This window comes from Fopius arisanus, unplaced genomic scaffold, assembly GCF_000806365.1.
Source record: "Fopius arisanus strain USDA-PBARC FA_bdor unplaced genomic scaffold, ASM80636v1 scaffold00009, whole genome shotgun sequence".
Classification (NCBI taxonomy): domain Eukaryota; kingdom Metazoa; phylum Arthropoda; class Insecta; order Hymenoptera; family Braconidae; genus Fopius; species Fopius arisanus.
Window position 1 is genome coordinate 260681 of NW_011887748.1, and position 20506 is coordinate 281186.

Genomic DNA, 20506 nt, shown 5'->3' on the forward strand with positions numbered 1-20506 from the left:
GGGGAACAATTATTACCCTCAAGCGTCCAAAAATGGATTCAGAATTGTAAGGAGCAAATAAAGTTCGACAATTTATAATTAAGTTTTCCTCAAATGACTTGAGAAATTACCCAATTCTTTCTGACTCTTGGTTTCATTCGCATTCTTCAATTTTCTGTAGATGGACATCATTATCCGTCAATTAACTTCCCACACCCAAAAAGAATGAGTTGGAGTGCTTTTTTTGCAATTCTGATTATTTACTCTCAATATTATATCGCGTTTATATAGTTTTGTTGGTGGAATAATTTTTATTCCAAGGATTTTCCTTCCTAATGATCCTTTACTGATTTTATTTCGATGGATAAACCTCAAAGTTTATGAATTTGGGATTGCTAATTAATTTTATTGGAAAATCGAAGGTTTTCACAGTTTTTTTCTGTCGTAATATGTCGAAATGTATTTACAAATGAATTAAATTCACTATTTAATGGGTTTGCTTCTAGTTCACCATCAGATTATCTATAATTACCAGAGGGATTTGTTCCTTCAAATATTTCACACTCTGTTGGTAAGTTTTTTTTAATTTCGTGGACAATACAACGCGGATTTTCATGGGAATGGCATTGAATGGAATCTAGGATAAAAATACACATGAATTTCAAGTGTGATATCATTCAAGAAAATTCGTGAGTGTTCAGTGGGCGTGAGATGAAAATTTCGCCATTTTATCGAGTCGTTTGGGACACAATGACATGAATTTTCTAGTTTTTCCAGAATTTTCATGGTCATCATAAAGACAATGAGACATTTGCTTTTTCGCCAAGTTTCTCTGAAGAAATTGAAGTTGAACATAAAAAAAATTCGGAGCGCCAGCAATGAAAAATGAAACGAAAAATTATAACAGTGTGTAACAACTTTTAGTAGTTGGTTACGATTATTCAGATTAGTGAGTATCGATTGGGGATTCGTGGAAACAGGGGAACTTAATCCTTTCAAAAATCAATCTTTTCTATCCCGAAAAAAATACAAGAAACAACAAAGAAATTATACAATTTCCTGTTGAAATTGAGTGACACGCTCCTCCAAACTTCTACCCAGGCACACGTAAAACTTAACTACATGCAAAAGCAACAGTATCCACTGTTTCCTAACTCTGCCATCAAAACTCAACTCGTGACTATCGAGTTTGGCGCCTGTGATTAATCGAATTAACGTACTACGTCGCAGAATGAACGCTTGTCGATGGACTTGAAAATTTTCCAATGACAGCGTTTGTCACATCAACAGTCCCTCACCCAGCACACCACCACAACGTAAAAACCAAAAATCCAGCCCTAAAATCGAAGCCAAAAAATTTCCTAAGATTTCCCTAAGAATCTACTCGCAGATTATTTCCACCTCGTCATATTACCCTAGAATTCCTATGAATCATGAAAAAATTCAATGAAAAAAAAAGGAAACATCAAAAACTCACATTAGTCAGCAATATCCCCTGAAATCTAAGACTCTTCGCTTCTCGGATCATCAAATGACTCATTTCTTCCCAAGTCTCCTTGCTGATTCACTCTCGCTTTCACAAAAACTCAATCAACTCATAGATCACTCCTATTTCCCGAACACTAAAAGAAAATACGAGAAAACCGGTGAATTCCCCACACATGGGTCAAATCTAAAGATCATGGCGTGGATTTCCAAGCCCCTCGACCAAATCCGCCAAAAATTTTGCATTCAAAAATTCCCGCTCATTCTTCCCGCGCAAAAATTTCCCAGAAAATTTCACGGCAAATCACGAAAAATAAAACAATTTTTGGTATTCCAACAAGTGAATGAAAAAGCCTGAAATTCCCCGAACATATTATTGTTCACGTGCACGCAGCGTTAGTTGGACGCCATCTTGAATCGCCACCATGCGCACTGAGTCTCCCCCCCCTCTCTGCCCCCCCTCGTTTAAGACCCCCTCCCCCCCTCGGTACCCACCGCCCCATCAGTTACATGAGAGAGTGGGTATAGGGGCGGGGGTAAACGGGGTTTGAGGGAAAGAGAGGAAAGAGAGAAAGGCTTATCGGTTAAAAGCACGTTACGTAAGGAGACGTCAGTTCGTTTGCGTCGTAGCCACTGTACATCGACGAAAATCGTCGTTTCAATTTCTTAATAAAATATATATTTATTCCTCCTCCTCTCGATAACACTGGAGAGGCCCCAACACTCCCCCGACATCGCGCCTTTTTTTCCATCCGAGTCATTGCCACAAAATGCCGACAATCACTCGTCATTCAGCCATGATTCAGTCATCAGTCACTCATTTCCCCTCGTCACCAATGTGCAAATCATTTTCCATTGGGCGAAGAGGGGAAAAAAAAAAGAGCGGGAAAATCTACTCCGTCAACCGAGAAAAATTCCATTTTACCCAACTACGCAAAATACAAACTGCGCAGCAGTTCTGAGATACACGATGCCAACGAAATAGGAGGAAATATAAAATATACGATTCAATAAAATATTATGGGAAATAATCTGTCTCAATCTCATCAACTCAACCTTTGTTATTACCTTTTTTCTCGAAGCTCTTGAATTTTATTTCCCAATAATCTCTAGCATCATTGGGTATTGTCCTCTGCCCGATCATTTTGCCCGCCTTTCTTTAAAAAATTCTCCACTCACTTGACTCGTCCCCAAAGATTATAAAATTGTCGTGAATTGTTCGTAAAATGTAGATCACTGATTATCAACAGTATTTTAGCGATCATAGCAATGTCTTGGATTTTATTTTTCGCACAAACTACCACGTGGACACGCGATGCCAATAATTTAACCTCCCGCGGTGGAATTTTTCAACGGTTTTTCGCAGTGTCACCACAATTTTAAACACACACTCATTGTTTATTGATCTGTTGTTTAGGGATAGTTGTAATTATTAGGGGATTATGGGGGATGACAAAGTTGAAATAACGAGGTGCACGTTCCGCGTGGGACTGCGCGCGCTTCACAGAATGACGCTCTACCGGGACCGCCGGGACGCCGTGCCGCCGCGACCGTCGCGCCCTCCGTCGGCCGACACTCCAAGACACATTAACTGACGAAAACCACGCAACCATTGCAAAGCCCATACACACTTCACCTACAGCGAGATTTTATAAAACAAGAAAATAAAACACTCGGCGCCCACTAAAATCACCTAGTAATTTCCCACACACATCAATTCGATGATTAGAAAAATAAATCCTCACATCAACGAAGATTATTTCAATGTGTCTATCACCGATATACAATGCCTCCGAGTAAAAACAATCACATGACCCCGTGACTGACGTAGACACGAAATGAATACTCTCACGTGTTGCCAAACGTCACAAGTGTTTTTCCTTTTTCTTTTTTCTGCTCCTTGATTTTTTTTTTTTTTCCCTCTACTCCTGGACATCGAATTCCGTCAGCGGTGCGCGTTAAATGGAGATATTTGAGAGAAGTTTGCGTCAATCGAATTTTTAATCCGCGTTTGAGAATTTAGAGGGGTTTTTTTTCATTTGGGGGGTGTTTTTAGGGTTTTTTTTTTGGTGATTTTAAATTGCTCGACAGTTTGATTCTCGTGTGGCCTAATAGTTATTTACTTCCTTGGTAATCGCTTGGGTGACTCGAGTCGAGGCGCCTACGATTTAAATAGCTGCGATCTGAATTCCATCGTGTTTGCTAGACGCGCATTAGCGTAGCGATTCTATACGCATAGGCAATCGTAGTTTGATGTACCTGATGCCTGATTCACTTGTGTAAATCAGTGATTTTTATCGTAGCTTAACTTCCGGACGACTCATCGAAAGTTCCGAGACTCATCACTAATTATTGATCATCGTGGAGAAAAAATAAAAGTGTGAATCATCGGATCAAATTCCTAGTCATGAATCCCATGTTCTCGGAAAAATTAGAGCTGTGGTAAACTTGGCTAGTCATTCCTGAAGTGTTAACTATGTGAGTCTTCATTTTCACGGGCCGATTACGGAAAATATGGAAATATTGTCTTTCAAAAATCAAATTTTAGGGTTTTTTCTGTTTAAATAATTAGAGGATACTGTGAGATCCGTGATGAATATGAAAGATTGAGAAAATTGAAAAACGGGGAAGTTGGAAATTTGCGAGTATTTATATTCTGAGAAAATTCAATTCAATGCGAAAATTCTTGTTTCTCTTCCTCGAAACTGAGAAATAATTTGAGAAATATCTCTACAACTAAGGGAGATACCTAAATTTTCGTTAAATCCATGTTTGTAAATCTAATGAAGCCCTACAAAAGAGATGATTACAAAATTTCCGCTATCTCCCTTGATTTCTGTGATATTTCAAAAACTCCCATCAACTAAAAATCGACGAATTCTTCCGATTTCGCCCCCGAATTCCACAAAAATTCAAATTTCCCCCCCATTACCCTCCAAACCCTTCCAATTCTGTCACTCTCACGATATTAAGAATAACTATCACACGTTCTCCGAGAAATCCGAAAAATCCGAAAAAAAATCTACCAGAAATCGACGCGTTTCAATTGATTGCAAATTGTTCTTAACAATTTGGCGTTTTGGCAGGACTTCTTCAATGAAGATTGCCGATGAGATGAAGAAAAATAAAGAATGAAGGAAAGTAGTACATAACAAAACGAGAGGGGAACAGGTCGAGTACGCGTGAAGAGTGAAGTTTATTTTTAGCGGTTACAGCGCCATTGTATTGTCGCGACATTGAACCCAAGTGTGAGTAGTGGTAATCGTGCGTGGCCTCTAGCATTTCCGCTCAACTTAGGGCTTATGTATAATGGAAAGTGAACTAACATTGCTAAACTGTTATTATTGCCAAATTAAATAAATTTCCGTCAATTGTCTCACACCAAAGATCATTAAATTGCGTAAACGGGCCCTCGAATCAATGCGTTGGGTTTTTCGGACTTTCAGCTAGAGATAGCGCATGCCATTCACAAACTCAATGATTCATTTACTTTTTATAATTTATAAAATTTACATTACCCCTGTCATTCTGCGATGAAGAACGAGATGAAAGTAACATTGAAATTCATTCTAGACATCTAGACATCTGGAACTTGATTCCACTTACCTGAAACACAAAATTATTTGACAACACGTTATTTTCATGAGTTGAACAGAAATATTTAATTTGGGTGAGTGGAGACAGTTTATAAGACTGTAAATAAGAAAATTCTTGAGATTATTGAGAACTGAGGCCTTGACTTGGCCAAACTGAAAAATAAATACTCTACAATATGACAACATTACACTTGTTATTCGTAACACCTTCTACCTGGAATCTCGTCTGTGTTCACAGACACGACAAATAGCTATCACTTTCATCAGATTGTGTTATTTTCTCACTTTCTGACTAGACACGAGGTAAGCATTAAAATCTGCAGCATCTGATACACCAACATCCGCTGCCTATCGCTAATTCGATGATTACATTAAAAAAATATTGCAATTGAAAAAAAAAAGGAGAAAGAGAAGAAAGGAAAAAACTAGTTGTTGAAGGCTCTGAAAAATAAATGCAGACGCCTACATTGCTTTTAATTAACACTAGGCAGAGAGGGGTTTCTCCAGACACCGCTGGGGGAAGCATCTGTCGGTCGCCTCCTCCAGGGGTTGACGGACGATCTCTTCAAGGCATGGAACTCAAAAATGAGACCCCGTAAAATAAGTGAAGGAAACAAAAAAAGGGAGAGAAAAAGAAGGTTTGGTGGCTGAGGCGAAAGAAAGGCACGTTTTGTGTGTAGGGATGGTGTTGGGGGTGAGGACACGTGACCGGAAGGCGGGGGGGCAGCGCACGCGCCGTCGTACTCCACCTGGCGCATCACCTGCTGCCCCCTGCTTAAGAAATTCGCCCTGTCTTGCTTTATTCTCACTTGGCCGTTTTCATTCTGATCACTTTTTGAACCAAAGGCATACCTTATGGCCCTCTGCTAACTACTGTCCATTAATTTGATTCGTTAAATTAAACCCCTTTCTTTACATTTACTCTTCAAGATTTTTAATCTTATAATTTTATGAAATGAGGGAGAACTTGAATAATTTGAATTCTATTTTTTGATTATGGTGGATACTCAATTAATTAGGGGAAATTGAGGGCACTATTGTTTAATTATTTCACTCTCACTTGACCGTTTTTGTTGTTGTCGTCTTTTTAACTGAAGGTGTACCTCATGGCCCTTTTTAATCCGTCAGATTCGACTGATAGATAGACGTTTTCTTTAGACATTGAGATAAAACTCGTTTAAACATTAAAAATAACAATAGGTATTCTAATCTTAAAGGGGTTGCATTGAATATAATATTGAGCTTTCAAAATTTAGATGCAAAGATTAAAAATTCATTCAACTCGTAAAATTTTCATGCCCACCAAAAGCCGATGAATTTCCTATTTAATAAATCCTACATGAACTTTGATTTTCCCTGATGATCCCTCAAAATCCGAATTGAAAATCACTGGACTCAAAATAATTTCCCGATTTTCCCCGAAAACCCTGGAAACTTAAAAAATTGCTGATAATTTAAAAAAGAAGAAAAAAAGCCAAAAAATATAAATTTTCATCGCATCGCGGTTGAGAAAAATGAAGGAAATGCAGATGATGGAGAGAATGGAGAGAATGGAAAGAATGGAAAGAATGGAAAAAATGGAGAAAATGGAGAAAATGGGGGGACATGAAAACATAAAATCAGCATCAGCTGCGAAACAATTTTCCATTGGAAATATAAAAAGGAAAAAAAAAAGTATTGAGAGTAACAAGATGCAACAGCGAGGGGTAGAGAACTAATGGAAATAAGGAAGAAGAAGAAAACACATGGTATGGGGCTCGTGCCACGATCCCAAGAGTAGTATCTATCTCGTGCACACGTTGCAGCTGTCTTTTCGCCCTTCCCTTTTCCGTTTTCAAGACCCTTCTCCTAAGGTTGCAGTTAACGTGCAAGAGATGCGAGAAGTTTTTCGGTGGTATTATAAACTCAGGGCAACACAGTGCCTTTGAGTTATTTGAATTTTTTACCGAGCAATCTCCTTACATGCCCTGAATAATGCACGCCTCAAGATTTCATACTTGATGATAGCATGAATAAGTATTTTCATCATGACTCAGCAACATAAATTTCGTATAAATTCTCCCTATATACGTTGAGATTTATTTAATTGTTAAGGATTAAGTTGTCGGCTGAAGGAGTCGTTTAGCTTGAATTAATGTGAGAGAGTACACGCGAATGAGAAGAGGAGTTGGGAGTCGGTGGAGAAAAAAAAAGAGGAAAGAAAAACATGAAGCACGCCAAATTTTCCGGGAAACGCCGGAAACTGAGGATAAAGTTCGGGCCAAAGGATGCGACAGCTGGTCAAATACTGGCTGGGGATCGACTACATGGCGTCAAAGGCAGACAGGGGGTTTCAGTTCAGGATGCCATGGAGGTTTTTCCAGAGAGCGATCATCTCGCTTCAGCAATTCATCCTTCAGCTTTCTAATCAACGGAATCAGCGACTTGACTTGATAAAACTTTCCTTTGATCTCTTTTTCTTTGCGAATGGGAGATTGGTAATCATTCCATTTTTCCATTCTCTAATCTTCTTCGGAAATTAGTTAGAATGTCATAAAACGTCGAGATGCGGATTTTTTTTTGGAGGGTACGTTTTTATGTTGAGAATAATTTTGTAAAAATATTTTTGCAATTCTGGTTGGAAGAAAACGGTTGAAGTAGTAGATAGAAATCTGAAAGTTTGAGTCATAAGTGGAGCACATCTGCCTGAAATTTCAGAGCAATCGACTCAGTAGTTTTTTAGATACAACGATTTTGACACGAACAACGGTTTTCCCCTCCAATGATATCAAATTGTGTTCTGTTTTTACGACTTGACTCAAGTAGGGATCCTACTTGACTAAAGTAAAACCTAAAACTTCAAAAAAATTCTTGATTCGCTTTGAATTTTTCATTTGATTTCAGTGAGATTGAATTGAACCAAAAATCTATTGGATTCAAGTAGATTTTATGAACTTGATCCAAGTAGAGACTTTAGTCAATGGAAGTAGGAGATTCATCCACAAAATTTCTCTTTGTCGGTGGAGTCGAACTTTAGACTGATTTTCGCTCTTTTTGAATCAAATAGGAATTAATTATTGAATTGATGAATTGATGAATTGATGAATTGCCTCAAGGAATTTTTTTTCTGGGTGAAGTCGAATTTCGGACTGATTTTGAATCAAGTTCGAATTAATTCCTGAATGAATACTCTGGTGGATTGATTCGAAGAATTTTTTTTCTGAGTGGAGTCGAGATTTTGATGGATTTTTAATCAATTAAGAGTGAAGTCTTGAATGAATGCTCAATGAATTCATCAAATTGATTCCACGAATATTTTACCGGATGAATTCGAAATTTAAACGGATTTTCACCGAAAATTCGTTGGTCCGGATGAATTTTTTTGAGAAAAAAGTTGAGAGCCCCGGGGATATTTTGGCGGGCCGCAGGCGTGAATACGGCTGACCGGACAAATTCGATCGTTGTCGAGCGTTTGACGGCTATTGGACAGAGATATATTCGGTTACCGTGGCTTAATACGAGACCCAAACCTGTAACACGATAACTCCACGTTAACGTCTTTTTTTCCCCTCCCCCAGAGTCTGTGATGGAAAGGACGGGTGGAAAGGATGATAAACTTGAGAAATAATAAAATGGGGAAAAGTAGAAAGGAGGTCATTGGATATGACACAGGGAGAGGGGAGGGGAAAGGTCAGAGAGGTGTTCAATGCTGGAATGAAGAGAGATTGGGGGCAACCTTGGTGTTTTAAATAATTAAATAACTGTGGAGGAATGGGGTGGCTGTCAAGGACAGAGACAGAGTACTTCGAAGCATCTCCATGGTTCTTCATTGTAAGTGATGAATTATTCGGTATTCCGTTCATAAATGCGGATAGTATATCGATTTTCGGATCGATTCTTCAGTCGCTATTTCATCGGGAAAATTTAAGAAAAATTCGTACTCATTTCCATTCTACTCTACCTCACGATTTCATTTTTGGCAAAGGACTGATTTTTTTTTTTTGGAGCTGAAGAAATTTCACTCCTTGATTTTTGAGATAATTTTCCAACTTTTCTCCTTGATTTTCATTGAATACTTCTCTGGGAAATTTCGATTACACGCAAACCCAAAAATTTTGGCGAGTGAATCCGACCTGATAATATCCCTGACATCTTTTTTCTCATCGCAATAAGATATTTTTCTAGAAGATTATTATTCAACAAATGACCTCACATGAGCCTCAACAACAATCATTAACATCCGCAATTATTCCAAATGATTCAATAAAATGCGTTACAGCCCACTAAAAAAATCCACGAAATTCCGGTGCTATAAATCAACTGATCCACCATAACTGCAATGTTTACGTGAAAAAAAAGCCCGGACTTGGACCGACTAAAAGTGGCAGCCGGAAGAAATACTTCCCAAAAAATTATTTTCTGGCTCAAAACGAGACCCTTGAAATCTATTTTCTCCCAATATATGAGGAAAATCGCGGTGTGCCATTGGTGTGGATCGAAATCGGATGGAGAGAAAAGGAGGCACTCCAAAAAAAAAAGCCAAGCTCATTTGGTAGGGGTTCTCCACATGTATTGAGATACATACAGACAGAGGATAGGTACGCCACCGGCAAAATGGATAAAGTCCACACCTGGCCTCCGGATGTTTGACGGCGGCACGCGCTACACTCTCTTCACCTCTCGTTCTCTTTCCTCATTGGCATCAGCCAAATGCATAACCTCTTCTTCTCACTCGCATTACAGCCCATACACACCTGCCCCATCAGACCCAACATGTACGTTCCTGTATACTAACCGGAGAGGGTCATAAATGCATATAACGTAGGATTACTACCCCGAAGGAACGCGCCTCAGCCCAAAAATCAGCCCAAAAAATTTATCGATGGCTGGGTGAGATTGTTGAACGAGGACAGAATTTGCAAGATGAATTATTCCATTCAAACGAAAAAACAGGGGAGGAAAACATCACACCCGGCGTTTGCCCCCCTCCAATACTCTCGATCAATCGATAAATCATGTAGTTCGATTGACTTATTATTTTTCGCCGTTAATTGATTTAGGAATGGTTGATTTCGATCTTCTGTCTCGACCGATTATTTCGTCATCTTCGTCGTCTAATTGGTTCAAACAATTTTATTAATTAAATTCCTAGATACCTGTCCTGAATTTACGGATTGATTATAAAAAATTATATTCCGGGAAGTTTTCACGTTAAAACGTCGAGACGAAGGGAATTATAAAAATAACATTTACTGCATTAGTACTTCTGGATAAATGACAGTTTTCACCTTATGGAATGTACCATAAAATTTATCATAACAGCGATGACAACTTCTGACGCAGTTCTCCCCTCATAAATGAACGCATAAAACTCCTAAAACATTTATTCCCTCCATTTGCCTGTTAAGTACCGAATAGAAGAAATTTCATATAAATTCAAGTGCTGTACTAGTTGAATGTCGTTGTGCAATAAAAAAAAAAATGACATTCCACGGAGTAGATGCAATCACCTACGTAAATCTTATCGATGCATCATACCGAGTTAGACAACATATATCGATAACTCCAGCACGTGCTGGTATTATGACGCTGACTTTAAATAACTGCAGCGTCATTCAATAGCAGAAGAATGATTGGCATATGTGTCACTAATCATGAGCTAGTTGATACTGAAAATTCACTGGCAACAGTCGAGTCACTAACATATTCTCAGACTCAAACTCAATCATAGATACACTTGGGCTAGACACGTATGGGGGTAAAAATTTCGTGTCGAAGACCGAACCAGACGGCACGCAGACAGACTGAACTATTACTGGATCGGTCTGTGCAAAAATGGATACTTGAAAGCCGGCAACACCGACGGGATACACAAGTTAAAGTGTAAAGTCCATCTACAAGGACAAAAATACACTAATGTTGTCTGTCCCGTGGCGCAAGTGTAGGTGGTTGTTGCTTCTTGCCAAAAATATTATTCAAGTCCATCCCTCTGACACCCTCAGACACCCACTAGCCCTCGTTTTTCAATAAATATCAAATCAATTTCCATTCTCTATGACGCATATAGTTTTTACCTCAAGGATTTATGGAAAACTCTAGGAATACAACGAGAAATATAAAGGGGTAAGCAAATGAGGTCACCGTGTCGAGACGCGCAAATTAACTCTCGCGTTTTGGTTTATTTTCAGTCGATGTATTGTAGTCGTCAAAGACGAAATTTTCGAGTTTTCAGACAGGACTAATCAAAATGTGAGCAAAAATTGAGATTGAGGGATAATTGGGAGAATATCTGGCTTTTTCCTAAGCGTTGGGGAATTTTAATTAAAATTATTCCCAACGTACGTCTAGTGTGTACTTTTAGAAAATCACTAACAAATTCTCCGAATGGGTCTTCAATTCAACCTCTTATTAAAAAATATCTGACGATTCTCCCCTAAGAAAAAAATCCCGGAATTTTGAAGATGAATAAGACGAAAATGAAGATTAAATGGAATAAAAATGTATGCGGCATACACATCGAAAAATCGCCAATCGTTCCACAAGAAAAACCCAAAACTTGAGCGAATCTTCACCATAAATGAAAGAATGAAAATTTCCAATGAAATTGGATTAATCGAAAATCGAGATGACATTGGAACCGAGATTTCCAGAAATTTTCAAAAATTTCCACGAAAGTGAGTAAAGTGGAGAAATTTTCACGAGAACTTTCATGATTGTACGTTTACTAATTTGGCATGTGATGTACGCTGTTACAATTGGGGTTTATTTGGGCCTCGAGAGCGTTGGGGCCATGGCGGCCACCTACTCCAGAGTCTGGATGACGTTGACCCCATGCGCTTCCACTACAGGCGCCCAAAGGCGTCGCAAATCTCAGTCTAAAGGAAAGTATAGCATACTAAGACAAAGATGAGATGAGAAGAATGAGAAGGGATGCCGGGACGCTGACACACCGCGTATATTTGGCTAAAGCTTCTTGACTCTCCTACACTATCATCTACATCCTCAATACACTGCATTTCACTGCCTAACATTTCCTGTCTCCACGATAAGTGTATGAGTTTTATTTTGTCCCTCTTGGAACTACTGCATTCGAGTAAACTTTCATTTTTATTTATGATTTTCTTCGGTTGCAAGCTATTCAGAAAGATATCGGGACTCACCTATTGAAGACCATTTCGCATACGGCATACTGCTGGAGCTTCGCCATCGGATGAAGAGCATCTCCTCCACCCTCGTCGTCTCCACAGCCTCCACTATCGCTCTCATTGTCCCTCTGATATTCACGACAGTTTGAGTCTCCAATCCCTGTATTCTCCATTTCTAAATGCCACAGAAAGAGAAAAAAAAAAATTTGAGATATTTTTTTCGTTACTCATGCAGGACAGACGATCGTCTATATACAACTGATATATCTCGTCTTTGACATTCTTTACCGATTTCTATCCAACACCGAATTACTCCAACCGCAAAATCTCATTTAAGGGCACAAAGCATTCGTTTTGGGACTGTCCAAGACATTTCAATGGGGAGTCGATATTCTGGGGAATGATCGGTTCAACAATTGCCCACTTTACTCCAGTGATTGAATCATTCATTTCAAACGAAATTCGTCAACCATTATCGAATACCAAAATTTAACATGATGAAATCAGTCAAAGACAGAGAGGTAAACCCTAATATATCGAATTCAGTGAGAAATCTCGAAATCTAAGAGACATACCGAAATTTTTGTTATAACCTTTTTTTCAGAACTAATCGAGAGCTACAAAAAATGTTATCAACAAAAATCGCTATCTCTCTCAACTCCAGAGATATTCCGGAAATACTCATGGAAAGTTAAGACATGGTCATATGCATTACAATAACTAATACATCCTGTCAACACAGCAGATTGCAGGGGAATAATGACATCAACTTGTCTTTTTTATCCAATTTGCTTTGGCTTTATTTATTCAACCCCTTCATTCATTTATTTAGCAGTAATCTTGGGAATCTAATATGCAGACGAAACTGTAGATGAGGAGTAAAGGGCAGGAAGATGAGGAAGATGAGAAATATGAGGAATATGAGTAGGACGGTAGTAAAGTAAAAGTAGGGAGGGTAAAAGGGTGTAGAAGGGTGTGGAGGGGTGTAGAATAGGGTATAGTAGAAAGGACGGGCCATCCAGCGAAAGTGGAAAGAGCAGAGGGGCGTGGCAAGATGAATGATCGCAAGACGCGGGAGTATTGATCCCCCGGCAACTGTAGTCTCGTTTTCTGTCTTCCTTCATCCCCATCCCCATCCCCATCCCCCAACCCCCAATTTCAGTATATACACAGTGTACATAGGCAATGGGATAAGACTTGGCCAAATTTTTTCACCCCCTTCATCACCTGCTACACACAACCCCCAAAATTCAGGGTCATCATTTTGTCACATGTGTGTGTAACCCCATTTCACCTTTCACAATCTTGAATATTATCAGCGGTTATAAGTCGCTTCAAACCCTGCCTCTATTCCACCAGCTTTTCATCTCCACCGAGCATCAAATCGATTTAATGATAACCGCTCGCGGATATACGTTGAGTTGGTTATGCATGTGAATAATCATCGATCGAGTGTCGAGTACAAATGGATTAGATGACGTTTCCAATTTCATTTGACGTCAAACAGATTGCTCGGTTGATTAAAATCCGATGAGCGTGTGTTTGGGATAAATTCATGCTGTTGGAAATTCGAATGGTGAGTGCTACGTTTCAGATGTTGATTCTAATACAAGTACTATTCAATTGTAATTGAATTGAATAACATTTTGAATAATTTGAGGATGACTATCGTGAAAATGTGCTGGGGTTATTCGCGGTATCAATTTTCAATGGGTCGTCGTGAATCGATCCACGGAAAAGGAATGAGGGAGTGGGGCACGTGGCAGACCCAAGGTCGTTGTGTCACGAGATTCCAAAAAAAAGCCCTATTTTTCCAGCCCCTTGGTGAAAACCGAGGAAAATCATTTTTCGTTTATCTTCGTAAGTTTTCAATACTCTGGTATGGACAGCTATTTGATAATGTCATTGTGACCAAAGAGAAATTCTCACAGATGACATTTTTACCTCTCATCCAGAAGACGAGGGTAAAAGCTCTTTAAGGCACGTCCCAGGACACGTATCGAGACATATATCTCAGGACATATTCCCCCGTGTTCTTTTACCCTTGAATTAATTATTTGATTGGTTTTAGTTGGAATTGGGCAGTGGTCTAGTCCCCCACAAAACTCCAGAGGATTGGGGATGGAGACCAGGGGAAACCAGTGAAGGAACGACAAAGGAAGAAAAGTGTAAGGAAGGCGCAGAGTTAGATCAATAACAAACCATTATGGACCCTCGGCTCTCTACGTGTAGACGATTCAGGGGAAAGGAAGTGTATAAGGGGTGTAACCCGTTCTTCTAACCTCACCTCCATTCCTCCCCAGGAAGACACGCAATTGCGTATCTTCGAGACAATATTTTTTGTACCTCTCATCATCAATTTTCCACACCAATCCACTATTTCATATCAATAATAGCATTCAGGGGTCCAGTTATTCTTGAATATTCATTGTAATTCCATCGAGTATTAATAATATCCCTTTTAATTACTTATAACAAGCTCACCTTTTTGATGCTGACCAAACGGAATTCTTCAGGTATCCACATGATTGATCACAATTAAATTCGAACGATTACAACTCGATAAATATTTCACACTTGTTTCTGATAATTCGTCAACAACCACTGGATTTTATTTCGAGTGTTACTAGTATCTTTCAGAAGGTCTTTGCACCGTGGGTTCTTCCCCGAATCGGCCATGCGTGGTCGACGAAGTAGAGACCTTTGTCGCCCTTCAAACGAGCCCCTTTATTGACCTGACTCGAGCAAATATTTCCCAGAATTTTTCCCCTCCCAATCAATCCATCACCATCATCACCAAATTCACGATTGAAAAATTGGAGTAAGCCTCAAATGACTGAGTGTCACAGAATTTAATAATTCAACACCTCCAACACCCCATCAACCCCAAGATCACGAACCTCATAAATTCACCATCGCCTCACCCAAAATCCAATAACCAATAAAAAATTCTCCCAAGCATATCGATAAAAATCATCTCCATACTTCTACATCTAGTTCGACGGCCATGCTGGATTCTGTCGTCATGATTTTTCCAACCAATCACCAACATTTTCAACAATAACAACCACCGTATCTCAACCTCTAAAGCACAACCATGTCATCAACCCGAGATCATTCCGAAATGATGCCAATGAACCAATCAATCACAAAACTCATCACTGACACTCACTGATTTTCTAGAGTTCACGTATCAGATTATCTCCACCCATAGGACAATATTCCGAATAGTTAAATAAGCGAATGGACAACCTGTTTAACCGGCTCTTTGACACATAAATATTATTATCAAGTAGATATGTACGGTGTGAGCGATAGGAAGATAGAGACGATTGGGGAAGCGTAAACGAAACGTCGTACGTTAGTTTTGATGAAACACGCCGGTTAGACCGGCGCTCGAGCCAACAGTGGCGATTGGTCGGCATCACTTCTCTGAATGTCGGCTGGCGCCCCCCATTGCCATTTTCCCAGTATTATATCCAGAGCCTCGTAGTGCTTCACCCCAGGGCAGCTCAGTGCGGATAAAATGCGTAAATACCTATTGACGTATGTATCAATTACGAGAGTATTTTGCCTGGAATTCCAACGAAAGACCGATGAGGGGAAAAAAAAATTACGAGAAATGGAGAAAAATTGAGTGAAATGGGGGAATGAGACTCGAGTGTCAAAGTCCTAGGTTGTGACGACAGGAGGGGGCGCCACTGTGTTGGCTGTGTGTTGGCTATGTATTAATACCCAGAGTGTGGTGACGCCCTGGCGATCGATAAACGTGCGTCGGCCACAAGACCACGCCAATATTCGAATTCCCGACCATATATCGCGCGCGTAATGTGTAATAACTAACAATGAGGACAATGAGAGAAGGGGACAGAGGATGTAGGCGTAAACCGATGGAAATAAAAATGCATTCATGGTGGTTCGCACTTCGGTTAAATCAGTCATTGATTCATTCTTCGTGGCTCCACGAATCAAGATTTTTTTACTTTCCTGGAAATTTTTTACTTTCCGAGAATTTTTGGGAATGTCGGTTGAAATATTCTTATTTCATTTTTTTTTTTTCGTTTCAATGGCGAGAAAATTAATGTTTATTGGACGGAGAATTCAGGGGTTTTAGGAATATTTTTAATTTCAGTCAGTGGAAAAGTCGAGAAATTTTTAGCTAGTTGATAATGGAAATTGGAAAAACATTTAAAGAGCGCACGTGCGATTGTGGAATTAAATTCTAAGGGATAAGATGTTCGGTTGGAGACATTGTCTCGAAAATGGAGACTACAGTGTTGAAAAATTAACTCTTGAAATTTGAAAACGAAGAAGAGACAATTCTTGATAATCCGGCATTTACAGGAAAATTATCTAATATAAAACCATTGAAATATTCCCCAATAATTCAGATAATTCTTTTCAATTTCCCAAAGAAAAACAACAGAGAGAAATAACAATTGAGGCTATTTCTGGATCTGCATGATTCATGGCCACGAAAACCAAAATATTAAATCCTCAGTATAATCGAAAAATTCTATAAACGCCGATTTAAAATTGAATGAAAACTCGCACCGACTACATCGAAATTAAAATAAAAATCCGCCAGTGTAACACTGCCAAATACCTCAATAATGGATATAATTTTTTTCAATTTTGAAAGAAAAACAGAGAAAAATAATAATTTAGGCGGTCCGTAAGTCTGCATGATTCATCCCCACGAATCCAAAAATATTGAATCTTAGGAATTCCGAAAAAAATAAAAAATGGAAAACCCATACCGATTACGTAGAAATCCGAAAAACAAATTTCCTCACTAATTCATGATTCTTTCCATTTTTCAAAGGAAAACAACCAAGAAAAATAATAATTTATCCTCTAAATAATAATTCATCCTCCCGAAAACCAAAATATTAAATCCCCAACACGAATGAAAAATTCTACAAATTCCGATTTAAAATAGAAAACCCGCACCGATTTATTAGGTGAAAATTCAAAAAAAAGTGCCCACCAGCGTAACACTGAAATATCCCTCAATGATTCACGTAATTCTTTTTCATTTTTCAAAGGGAAGAATAGAGACGTAGTCACTCATGTGGAATCCGGTCGTTGCACCACTACGTGGTCATTCATTGATTACATCGTATGCAGGCGTGGCGCGTTGACTTTACGCTAAGATTAAACTTAGCGTGATCACGTTGTTCATGAAGAGAGAGGGGAGAAACGAGGAGGGTAAGCTCGATAAAAAAAAAAAAAAAAATTGAATAAAAAATGTTACGAGGTAAGGTTGATACGAATGAATTGAATGGTGCAGTCAACCACCTGAACCCCAACTTTCGGCGGAATCTCGCGTGCATTTTGCCTATACAACTTCAAGTAAACGAAAAAAATTTATATAAAGAAATTCCTGACACGCAATTTCCGACATTACGAACAAAAAAAGAGAACTGAACAAATATATGTACGGGGAGAGGAAGAAACAAACTGATACTGAAACGCATGGGCCGTCTATTAAGCCAGAATGCGGAAGTAGAGCTGGATCGATAAGCGACAAAAATACAGCCTTTTTTCCCCCAACAGAAACTTCTTTTTTTTTTTGTTACCCCATGCTCTTACGGAGGGAATTCCCCCCCCCCCCCACATCTCTTCATTTACTCATTAATGGTTTCACTACCATAGTACGTTTTTTTTTTAAATAAAATTGGAGCGGAAAGAACGCGCGTACTCGGATAAACTCAACTCTTCAGTCGCGTACGCTATCGTAATATTTATTTCAGTGAATGAGAAAAAAAAAAGTGAGGAAAAAAATATTCTATTCGTCAGTTGGTGTACAGGATTGACATTAATTTGAGGGAGAAGTTTTTAACGAATAGAATGAGACACATGGGTCTCGTATAAATGAGGATTACTGACGATTATGACCGAGATATGTAATGAGAATAATTTTCAGATGTTCATTGAGAACGTTTGTTGTCTTAAAATAGCGTGCAACACACTGGCCAGGAATGTAAGGGCAAAGCCATGGAGTTTTATTGTTGTCGAGGGGCGCCGGGGCCCTGAGACTAATTCTATCTGAATTGAGACTTGTGAGATAATATCACGGTTATTTTTACGTTATAAATGCGTTATAAATTTTATACAAGCACCTAAATAAACAAACAAATTTTATATATTTTATTTTTGGGGGATTGAGATTCATAGGGAATCCGGTTTCCCACGCTTTCAGGCGCGTCCGCCAACGACTCTAATCGCCTGCGACTGAGAAAGCCAAGGGGAAAAAAGCAAAAAATAAAAATGAAAAAGAAAACACAAATAAGAAAGAATGAAAAATAAGAAGAAAGTGAGATTCCTGAGGAAATTATGACATTTCAGTTGGTTCCTTATCTAGAGTCGTCGCCCCGAGATATCAGTGTTGTACTCTTCTATTTATTCTCCTTTTACATTTTTATTTACTCACATACTTGTCTCGCATTTTCAATGCATTCATGAAACCCCACTGAATGATTTCACGATGCTCCAGATTTCTGATCCCCTCCCCCTCCCTGAATTGAGAAAAAATAAATGGAAATGAAGAAATAGCTCTAGACCCAGCGATAAAATTGATGAAATGACATTTCCCTGTGGATGGGGTGCCTGAATCAAAGTAGTCCAGTGGCCCCTATCCGTGGATAACTCGGGGTATTAAAAAATCCTCTGTTTCAATTCTTAACGTCATTAATGGACAGATAGTGGCATTCGAGTGCACAAGGTGAGGATGAAAAAGCAACGAGCAAGAATAAAACACTATTTTCCCACATCCTCACACTTCCCAAAGACGTCATACCTTTTCTGACGTACCATTGCCTTCTCTGAACTTCAGAGTAAAAGTTATCGTTTAGCGGATAAAAACTCGTCAGTACCATACGAGTACTCGAAAGAAAATCGTATAAATAACGTTTCAACGATTGCCGTTGAAAAATCAAGTGAAAAAAAAAAAGTCAATGGATTGATAAATTCCTCGTCATTGAATTCAGCATTTTCAATTGCACCATCTCGTTAGGGTGATTTCTCATTCCATTTTCGTTACTTTGGACTTTTTAGTTTTCCACATCACTTCGGAGGATTCTATTCTTTAGAGGCCATTTGCCATGTTGGAAGGAAAATGGGGAAACTTGAGTGGTGCAGAAGTAACCACTGCTTCGAGAGCAGGAATTCGTCGTTCAAATTAATCGATCTTTTCAAAAGCTTGACATTCCAACGGATGAGTCCCTCCTCTCCTTCGTTTTCATTAAGGAGAACGAATTCTACTACCAATTGTCACCCTTAACTATCATTTTTAGCTCTAATTAAAAATCTAATGTAACGCCTTTTACAGGTAATCTATTCTCCCTTAAAAAGCTCAGTACATACATTACATCTAATTGCCACCATTATATTTATTTTGAATGCATATAGTCTTGATGATCATTCCCATTGTGAAGATGGTATTAAAAAAATGATGATGGTAATTTGTAATAATTGCACGAAGAACTTGAATAATGTGTAAAGTGGTAAAATCAAATAAATCGAATTGAACATTTTTCTCAATTAGTAATTCACCTTGAATTTACTCGAAAACTATCAATATAACGCGAAAACATTAAAGGACTTTTTTATAGTTCATTAAATTTCCTACAAAAAACGTTCCCACATACTTCCTCCTAAAATCAATAGTTTTTAGAATTAATTGATGTTTAATAGAACCGCGAATTCCAGTCGAATCCTCCCTAATTACAATACCAAATTACTCTATCCAGAGTAAAAAAATCAATAAAAAAAGTAGTCATTGCTGATGCAAATATAATCAATGGAATTTCAATACTATCGATAATACCCCAACGATTCTGATGCCATACGAGGCTCAGATGCTGATCTACTTAATCATTAAAAAAACCGAATGAGAAGAGCTCAAACCGACTGCTCCGAGTCTGTAATAATGATAAAAATAATGACTACAAGAACAAATTTATCAAATATTTCCATTCCCCAAGATTATATTTGATATATCATCTACACATTATACACCAAGTCCCGAAAGTCCGAATATCAAGAGCGGGGCGTTACGTAAAACCGTAAAAGTCGGATCAATGAATAAAGTTTATCTATCAATAAAAAAAAAGGGATAGTACGATAGTACGTAGTAGATATGATGATTATGGATTTAGAATCCAAACGGCGGATGCGGCGTCGGTTGGCATCTTGGAAGGGTCTGTTCTCGGGTCTGTAAACTCTAACGAGTGCCACACAAACACAGACTGCGAGACGTAAGGGGGGCAATAGTGGGGCAAAAGGGGAGTGAGGGGGATTGGGGAGGAGGAATCAAAA

At 38.7% G+C, this 20506-nt stretch overlaps 1 protein-coding gene across 4 annotated transcripts in view; it reads right to left on the reverse strand.

Annotated features, from left to right (window-relative positions):
• Nucleotides 1–20506, reverse strand: part of LOC105273994 (serine/threonine-protein phosphatase 4 regulatory subunit 1) — a 71034-nt gene that overhangs the window by 47703 nt on the left and 2825 nt on the right. The window contains exons 1-2 of one of the 4 annotated variants that reach the window (XM_011316770.1): nucleotides 14669–15544; nucleotides 12200–12359 (exon numbers count right to left, since the gene is read on the reverse strand). In XM_011316770.1, the coding sequence (XP_011315072.1) occupies nucleotides 12200–12357 (158 nt within the window). In that variant the 5' untranslated portion in view covers nucleotides 12358–12359; nucleotides 14669–15544. Of the gene's footprint in view, nucleotides 1–2532; nucleotides 2956–4982; nucleotides 5072–12199; nucleotides 12360–14668; nucleotides 15545–20506 lie in introns of those variants that run through there. The other 3 variants (XM_011316769.1, XM_011316773.1, XM_011316772.1) reach the window with 3 other exon arrangements.